General features: G+C 44.7%; 1 protein-coding gene across 3 annotated transcripts; it reads left to right on the forward strand.

Annotated features, from left to right (window-relative positions):
* Nucleotides 1–346: 346 nt before the first annotated feature.
* On the forward strand, nt 347–9104 carry LOC135244950 (monocarboxylate transporter 9-like). Of its 3 annotated transcripts, none has more exons than XM_064317643.1 (6): nt 347–894; nt 2549–2761; nt 4587–4730; nt 5685–5780; nt 5926–6750; nt 6914–9104. In XM_064317643.1, the coding sequence occupies exons 2-6, from the start codon at nt 2557–2559 to the stop codon at nt 7096–7098; spliced, it is 1455 nt and encodes a 484-aa protein (XP_064173713.1). In that variant the 5' UTR covers nt 347–894; nt 2549–2556; the 3' UTR covers nt 7099–9104. The 3 variants fall into 3 exon arrangements, with proteins under 3 accessions (XP_064173713.1, XP_064173714.1, XP_064173715.1); XM_064317644.1 differs by lacking the exon at nt 347–894 and adding an exon at nt 915–1967; XM_064317645.1 differs by lacking the exon at nt 347–894 and having other exon boundaries at nt 2624–3035.
* Nucleotides 9105–9365: the final 261 nt, after the last annotated feature.

Consider the following 9365-nt stretch of genomic DNA (forward strand, 5'->3'; position numbering starts at 1 on the left):
AATGTATATAGGTGTAAAATTGGTGATGCTTTAATTGTTTCTCTTATGCCAACTTCAGCTTCATATAATGTGCAAAGAATTCCTGGCCAGGTGATAAAGATAGGTGCAACTGAGCTTCGTGAGATTTGATGCACCAGAGGTTTGGCTGTACAAAAGGTAAATTGCAGTCATCATAAAATTAATAGCATTGTGGCACAAAGCAGGGGAAATTTAATTATAGCGAGAATAGGTTGTTGATAGTTGGCGAGTGAACGGTTTTGAAACGGAAGTTGGAAACTGTCGGCTTCTTCTGATTCAAACGGATGAGTCTGTTAATTCAACGTTTTGTAAATAAAATGCGTCTGATAATAAATATATTTTGTATTCGAAGCGTTCCATAATAGTATCCACACATGATCAATAATGCAGCTCGGCTCTTCGATTTGAGCAAGGGCGGATGAGAGGCGTTTGCAATGCATAGTTATATATCTCCACAGAACGTTCTAAAGCAGTGGCAAACCTTTTCGTTCATTTGCTATCTTCATGGAACGCCCTAGTGGCAGCACGTGCTTAGCACGTCCGCTGTTATTATTGCCATCATATAACCGGTTTTGACTGGACCGGCTGCAATATCTGCAATGTACACAATATTTACTGAAGTCACGCCATCCGTCTGTATATGAACTTCATTGCCAACTTTGTCGTCATCTTGAACTGGTTGAAGCGGCTTGAATTACTATGCGTACATTGCAAAGCTATAACGTCTTAGCTTCAGTAATAAATAGGACGGTGAAAAGAAATACATATTTGATTCCAGAATTCCAAATGACGTGATACAAACAAGATAACAAAATCGTAAGAAGGTGCTTTTCCTGCGCGAGACAACACACCTTGGTGGGATAGCAGTCTGATAAGGTAAACATGTTCCGTGTGTGCTATTTCATTGTTATTTTGATAAAACGTGAAATACCTGATTATACAGAAACAATGGGGATAATGCATGACGGCCTGGTATTGTTGGCGTTTCTGCCTCTGCAAATTGAACGGGGGTTAATCGTTATAATAGGCTGTTTTTTCTTAACTATCTACTTTTTTCCGATGGGATTAGTATCTCTATACTGAGCGCGCCTGAGAAATAAGCAGACCTTTTTTCGTCGCAAAATAACGGACCTGCAAGAACAGCTTCAAACCGGTTGCTCTTCCAGCAACCAAGCTGCGCCGACTGTAGTCGATGGTTGCCGAACTGAAACGTGAACAAGGATCCTAAAATTAACATGCATGCGTAAATTTCCATATGATGAAATTGTCTGCGTTTATTTATAATCATAGAGTTCTGTTTCCCTGAGAATCATTATGACGAGGAAGTGTTCATGTAATTGGTTAGAATGAGCATTGGTATCCTAACCCACCTACGGCATTGGCTATCAGGTGTCCCAGTGTTAATGTCATTGTTGCATTTGTTTTGTGTTATTTAAAAAAAGAAAACAACAACATTGAACAGCCTGTTAGAATATGTTCCGCATCTCCGTTTGTGCGTTATTGATGGGTTGGGCAGCGGGCTTTTCGTGCGATATGAAAACAGTTTAATTGTTACGATTAAACTGTGTAGAACTCTACTGGGGGGGATGGCTGTAAGATTTCGGTGGACACAGATGTGGTATTTTAGAATGGGAATATGGGCCAAATTTAGCTTAACGCCGTAAATCGGAGCATCTGAGGCTTGGGCGCATCTAAAACGCTACAGATACCAGCCCACTGCACGGCCCATTAGCCTACTGACGCAGTTAAAGGAAAAACACGCCGAAACGTGTATGGTAGTGTATGCAGTTATCTGTCCGGTTCTTAAATTATCGCTTTCGGGGAGGTGTCATGTCTGTCTAAATAACGAGGCGCAGGAAAAGCCGTTGCCTGACTGGCGGGAGTTATAGCCGATGGGCGAGACAGGTCAGACCTGATTAATGAAGTTTTCCCTTGAGCATCAATAAGATGTAAGTTTGCTTTATGCGTTCTATGTGCTATATGTGAAAATATCTTAAGAACTCTTTATACAATTATATCTGCTCACCGAATGGTCCATTGATATTACCATGACTGTAGCCTTAATTTGGAAGCCTAGCCATTTATTTTTGATACACAGTACTCAATTGTCTCTCTAATGAAGGTTAGGAGGTACTGAAATGTTATTTCAGTCTCTGCAGGTTTTCCAATAGACTACAGCCTAATGGGTAGGTGTCACTGGATTATAATACGAAATGGAACCCAGCAAAGTCCATTTGAACATTTAACCTCGTGTCTGCTTTCACTTTTCACTTGTCTTTTGCGTTTGTATCACGCAACAGCCTGTTTCAAAGGCAACCGAGACTGAAATGGCCGCCACTGAGTCCAGTGTGCATTTCAACCCCCCTGCCTGTATATCTTAGGCTGCCATTTTCATAATGGACGTGACCTACTTTTCGCAAGCTGTGCCTTTTCTAAAGTATGGATTTTGAGTTGAATTAATTCATTAATTTACTAATTTATTGACCTATGTATTTAGTTTTTTTCTTTCTCTCTTTGTTGAATTTGGCAGGAAACAGGATGTGCTCGCAGACGCAGGACAAGGCCCCGGACGGAGGCTGGGGCTGGGTGATTGTGGCGGCCTCCTTCGCCAGCCATTTCCTGGCCTACGGCTCGCCCCAGTCCGTGGGCGTGCTCTACCCGGAGTGGCTCGCCACCTTCCACGAGGGCAAGGGGCTGACCGCCTGGGTCGGGTCCGTCACCTGGGGGGCCGGACTGATCGCGAGTGAGTTCGCCCCACGCAGAGGCCCCCCTCAGACGGGGCGCGCCGATATGGCCCCAGTGTCGTTATGCTAAATCCCTGTTTGTGCAGGGGGGTTAACTGTCAAACAAGCCAACCAAATGGGGTTTCATCGTTTCATTTTCTGAACTCTGATCAGGAGCAGATCCTGAAAGATGAGCCTTGTTTTGAGCACAAATGTGAAATGGGACCCCATATGATGTTAATAAAAACTTTTCTACATTTGAAAATATTTCCAGGGAGAAAAACAGCGATTCAGGTGCGTAAGTAAAGTGTATAAAGGTTCTTCTGTTGTGTGTGCTTGAGTTCAATTTGACATAACAGGATTTATTATTATGATTTTTTTTTTTCTCAACTGCGTATAAACACTGAAGTCCCCTTTGGAATGCAGTAATACCTGTCTGTTTTATTGTTACATGAATCAAACAAAGTCTGATGAATAAGGACAGCGGTTGGCTTCGTGCTTCACCCGTGCTTCCTCTGCCCCGTGGCCTCTGTGATAAAAACAGTGTATGACAGAGACTCGGGAGCGGAGGGCAGTGACTCAGAGAGTCAGTGACTTCCTCAGACTCTAGGATAAAAACAGTCTGCTTTGGCCCCTTTATCCCAAGGCAACAAAAAAACCCTCCATGTTTTTCACAGCCTCAGCCTCTGCTGTGTTGATACGGAGAAGCTGACTGTAATCATAGAAAGTTTAAGTCAGTGTTCAGCACTATGATAATGAAGAGAAATGTCAGTGGATATAAACTAAAAGATATAAAATATTAACAATGCGAGTAGAACATTGATAGATGCACAAAAAAACATTTGCTAATTTTAGATTACACGTGAGTTATTACATGTAAGTTTTTTCCTCTCCAAATAAAGAACACTATTTGTTCTGTTTTCTTCACCACAAGGTTTTGTTGATTAATAATTTGTGGCATTTAAAAAAAACTAGATGTCAAAATGATTTTGAAATGCATTGAGTATGGTACATGTATCTCCTGTACATCGGTCATCTTCAGTCCTGGTCCTGGAGAGCCACAGCGTCTGCTGGCTTTTGTTGGTACTCAGCATGTAATTGATCAGTGGAAGCAGTTGATTACAGTTAACTGACCTCACTTATTTTCCTAGCACCGTTACTTAACTAATAATTTATAACCATTAATAATTATTTTCAGTTTTATTGCTGGTTTCCTCTACTTTGAAACAAACATGGGTCAAATAATTTAGTTTATGGTTAATGTTAATTTTATTTTATTAAGTGAATATAAAGTTTAAATTCTGATGGTCCTGTCCCGTGCGCCCGCAGGTCCCGTATGCAGCGCCTGTGTGGTTAATTTAAAGTTTAAATTCTGACGGCCCTGTCCCGTGCGCCCGCAGGTCCCGTATGCAGCGCCTGTGTGGTTAATTTAAAGTTTAAATTCTGACGGTCCTGTCCCGTGCGCCCGCAGGTCCCGTATGCAGCGCCTGTGTGGTTAATTTAAAGTTTAAATTCTGACGGCCCTGTCCCGTGCGCCCGCAGGTCCCGTATGCAGCGCCTGTGTGGTTAATTTAAAGTTTAAATTCTGACGGCCCTGTCCCGTGCGCCCGCAGGTCCCGTATGCAGCGCCTGTGTGGTTAATTTAAAGTTTAAATTCTGACGGTCCTGTCCCGTGCGCCCGCAGGTCCCGTATGCAGCGCCTGTGTGGTTAATTTAAAGTTTAAATTCTGACGGTCCTGTCCCGTGCGCCCGCAGGTCCCGTATGCAGCGCCTGTGTGGTTAATTTTATTTTATTAAGTGAATATAAAGTTTAAATTCTGATGGTCCTGTCCCGTGCGCCCGCAGGTCCCGTATGCAGCGCCTGTGTGGTTAATTTCGGCGCCCGTCCCGTGACGGTCTTCAGTGGCGTCATGGTGGCGGGGGGGATGATGCTCAGCGCCTTCGCCCCCAGCGTGCAGTTCCTCATCTTCTCCTACGGCACGGTCGTCGGTACGTCTGCCCCCTGGGCCCCCCCCCGGTGCCCCCTGCCCCCCCCCCCCCCCCGGGCCCCCGCCCCCCGGCCCCCCCGGCCCCCCGGCCCCCCCGGCCCCCCTCGCTCCAGGGGTGCTCGGTAGCCTGCTGGTGTTGAGTCAAGCTGCACCACACCGTGAGGGAGAATGACTGGAATCCCGCTGGACATATCCTTTAGTCCCGTCTGGGCTGAACCAGGAAGGAGAGAGGAATTCACTTGGACTTCTGGGGGCTAAAAATAATTTGGGGGGCCCTTGAAATCATTGGCACCATCCGATTCTTCTGCTGTCAAAGGAAGGTGAGAAGGCGGGGCCCTGGGCGAGAAGGCGGGGCCCTGGGCGAGAAGGCGGGGCCCTGGGCACACTGCCTGACCTGCTTAGTGGGAGGGAAGGCTCTGGGTCTGGAAGATGAGCAGGCAGTGCACTTAGCCAAGGCGAGGGCATACATATTTAAGGAAAAGATATTATCTTTAGAGCAGATTTGCTCTACCCCAGTTCTGGAGAGCAGAAGGCTCTAGCAGTTTCTTGTTTAGATTTTTTTAAACCAGTAATTTTCTGAGCTCTGGGTGGAGGGTGAGAGATGTAACTGAATCACACCCATGATTGTGGGTTGCTGGAGTGAATGCTGGCACACAGTGTGGCCACCCAGGCTTCAAGCAGAGGGTTTTACAAAGCTTCTGTTATTTCATAGCATGTATACTTGTGTTCTCTCTCTCTCTCTCTCTCTCTCTCTCTCATACGTATGTATGTTGTGGCAAAAACTGTTATTCTGTTATTATTAAAATGTTCATTTTAAATAAAAGCTCACCTATACAGGTGACCATCATTTTGATCATTTATACAGGTTATGTAAGTTAAAGGTCCATGTGATTGGTGTGATGTCCCTGTGATGTCCCTAAGGAAGGCTTGTTTGTGTTGTATGTTTGTGTTGCAGGGCTCGGGTGTGGGCTGGTCTACACCGCGACCGTGACCATCACCTGCCAGTATTTTGACAAGAGGCGTGGCCTCGCCCTCGGCATCGTGTCGACAGGTACCGCCCATTTTTTAAGAGTCCCAGGGTGGTGTGGGAACCACACCCCGCCTCCTCAAACCTACGCCTCGGGTAAGGCTCAGCATGCGTTGGGGGGCCGCTCGACGATGGCGTCTGACGCGGTTCCTTTTCCCGCGTTTCTCAGGGACGAGTTTGGGCGGCTTCCTGTACGCCACCGGTCAGAACAAGCTGGTGGAGCTGTACGGGCTGGAGGGCTGCCTGCTCATCGTCGGCGCCGTCTCGCTCAACCTGATGGCCTGCGCCGGGCTGCTGAGGCCGCTGCACCCGCCGGGGTACTACCTCCGCCAGAGGGAGGCGCTGCAGCGCGCGGAGGAGGAGGAGGAGCGGGGCCCCGCCCGGCCCGAGGAGCCCCCGCAGACCGCCGGCACCGCCGCTGTGGCCAAAGACCCGCTGATCGCCCCGGACGACCCGCCGCCGGGCTGTGGGCGGAGCCTGCTGCGGGCGCTGGGGCGGCGGCGCAACGCTTACCGCGCGTACGCCCGCTCCACGGGCCGCTTCCTGCGGGACCGCGTCTTCGCCGCGCTCTGCGTCGCGCTCTTCCTGTTCACGCTGGGCGCCTTCCCGCCCGTGCTCTTCATGGAGGACGTGGCGCAGAGCGAGGGCCTGGTGGACGGCGTCGGCGCCCTGCCGCTGGTGTCCATCGTGGCCGTCGCCACGGCCCCCGGGAAGCTGGCGCTGGGCGCCATGGCGGACCTGCGCTGGGTGAACAGCGCCCACCTGTACGCCTTCACCATGGCGGCCACCGGCCTAGCGCTGCTGCTCATCCCCGCCTCCGGGAGCTACGCCGCCCTGCAGGTGCTCTCCGCCGTGGTGGGCTTCTTCTCCGGGAACTGGTCCATCACGCCCTACATCACCACCAGGCTCGTGGGCATCGACCGGCTGCCCGAGGCCTACGGGGTGCTCATGTTCTTCGGTGGGTTCGGATACCTGCTGGGGCCACCGGTCATGGGTAAGGACTTCCTCGCTGCGTTCGAAATTAAACTGCCGTTTTATTGCCTGTCAAATGAGCTTTGATAACGCCATATTGAAATCATATGAATGTCACAATGGCTCTGGTTAAAGCGTTTTTGTTTTTACTTATTCTTCCTCCCTCGTCTCTGTGCCGTTTCCAGGCTGGTTCTATGACTGGACTCAGTCCTACGATGTGGCGTTCTACTTCAGCGGGGGCTGCGTGCTCCTGGGGGGTCTCTTCCTCTTTCTGTCTGCTCTGCCTTGCTGGGAAAGGACGCAGAGAGAGAAGGCCAGGCCCGAAATCCAGCGCGCCAGCAACTGTGACAAAATGGCATCTGTGGCGTAAGCCACAGTGAACGTTCACCCGATGAACTGCTCTACCCTCGCGACCAGCTGCTTTTCTGGTTTTGTTTTTGCACATTTCTTGTGACCAATGTGGCTGAGTGTTTTTTTTGCAACAATTGTAAATTGTAAAACAAATAGTTAAAATAATAAAATTAAATTGATAAATACTTGGATATTTATTATTGAGAAAAATGTTCCCCTGTTGAAATTGGTTGAGTTTAATTGTTTTAATTCATACAATAGACTGGATTATTTCTTCAGAGTTTTTAGTATTACATATTATTATGGCCTGGTTTAATAGGCTGTAATATAACAAGACTGTTTCAATAGGCCTTAATATCAGCTTAAGTTCACTACGTCAATGCCATCCGCTGTCATTCGCATAAACACAAAAGGCCTTGTTTTCAGTAGTGATAAAGATTTCAATGTGTCTTACTACTGATTTTCTTGTGTCAAAAACAAGGAAACATACGTACGTCCAATGCTTGGGGCTTTGTTGAGAGAGACCCATGACTAAATTTTAAAAATCCCTAATGATGCTGCCATTTATTTATAATTATCATTTCGTGGCATTTTGATCCAATGTGGATCTTTGCCAGATCAATCAAAATTGGCAGCATACAGTTTTTAAAATATTTTATATATATTTAATGATTTTATAAAATCCCTTGCACATGAATTGGTGTGGAAAAATACTGATGGAAATAGATGCAGGAATGTGAATTCATTTAGCTGCACAATATTATTTTTCTTCTTTGTGTTTTTGTTCTTGTTCATTTGTAGCATTTCCAGATGTCCTCTTGTAATTTTCACTGTGAAGTTGCACATAATGAGTAAATCTGCCTTATCTTACAGAGCAAGTACTCAAAGGTGCCATTTACAGGGCAAATCACACTAAGTAGTCAGATTTTTCTGTTGTTAGTTTTGTAATATGAATGTGGTCCACTGTGTTACTGCACGTCTGTCCGGTCTTGCATGGCACATGCTTGCTGTTGAAGTCCATGAAGCTGGGCCTGTTATTTTCTGTTTTTTTATTTTTATTTTTTTATACAATATGTTTGATAAACAGTCATCAGTTCTACCTTTAGCATGCATGGAGCTGGGTTATAGCTACTCAGTATTATCTGGAGTTATTTTTCCTTGTTCTCAAATGCTGGAATGTGACTTTATTCCAGGTATTGTGTGTATGTATTTGAGATATTCACAAAATGTAAATTAAATATGTACAGGAAAAGCTGATTTATACTCCAAAAAATCCTAAATATTGTAGATGCTGTCAGAATTTATTTTCCGAACCTCTAACACAGTCTTAACCTTTAGAAGGTCAGTGCTGTTCAATCAGTGTTTGCAATAGTGTACAGACACAATCGCTTCTTAACTTTTGCTAGAATGTTCATTTACTTAATCTGTATTAATAGTAACTTTTGGGATGGCACAATATTTTTATTTTTATTGAAATATTAATGGATTAAATATTGAAGGACATTCATAATGTAGCCATTCTTAACAGATAAATAAAATTGTTTTTTTTTTGTTTTTATTTTACAAAGGAATATTAATGGTACATTATTGCGTGCATGGCATATAGTCACAAATGGTTTAATGGATTGAATGGTTTAACGTAATGTTAACGTTCCAAGTTAGAATTATAATGTTTTAAGACTTTTATGATCAATAAAGTGTTTTATATAAAAATTCAAAATGCCTTTTTTTTGTACAGATGGATGGGAAGTCACGTATATAATGCAGCTGTGGTGAAATATATGAATTATGTGTTTTAAGAATTTTACGATCAATAAAGTATTTTCATGGAAAATGGCAAAATACATAAGACTATAGTCTTATGTCCAAATGAGGTCAAAAGTGGCAACTATTCACAAATGCCTATTTTTTGATACTGAGGGATTGGAAATCATATTTATAATACACCTGTGGTGAAATAAATTAATTATAATGTGTTTTAAGACTTTTATGATCAATAAAGTGTTTTTATGGAAAAATTCAAAATGCCTTTCTTTGGTACAGATGGGTGGGAAATCACGATTATAGTGTAGCTGTGGTGAAATAAATGAATTATGTGTTTTAAGAATTTTATGATCAATAAAGTATTTTCATGGAAAATGGCAAAATACATAAGACTATAGTCTTACGTCCAAATGAGGTCAAAAGTGGCAACTATTCACAAATGCCTATTTTTTGGTACTGGTAAAATGGAAATCATATTTATAATACAGCTGTGGTGAAATAAATGAATATTAAATTTTGATG

The sequence above is a fragment of the Anguilla rostrata genome, chromosome 18, assembly GCF_018555375.3.
Source record: "Anguilla rostrata isolate EN2019 chromosome 18, ASM1855537v3, whole genome shotgun sequence".
Taxonomy (NCBI): Eukaryota; Metazoa; Chordata; class Actinopteri; order Anguilliformes; family Anguillidae; genus Anguilla; species Anguilla rostrata.

Excerpts from the sequence above, each read along its gene's own strand:
- LOC135244950 (XM_064317643.1), top strand. The coding sequence starts at position 2,557 with ATGTGCTCGCAGACGCAGGACAAGGCCCCGGACGGAGGCTGGGGCTGG. Across the intron at positions 4,731-5,684 it reads CTCCTACGGCACGGTCGTCG|GGCTCGGGTGTGGGCTGGTC; the intron begins GTACGTCTGCCC and ends TTTGTGTTGCAG. Across the intron at positions 5,781-5,925 it reads CCTCGGCATCGTGTCGACAG|GGACGAGTTTGGGCGGCTTC; the intron begins GTACCGCCCATT and ends CGCGTTTCTCAG.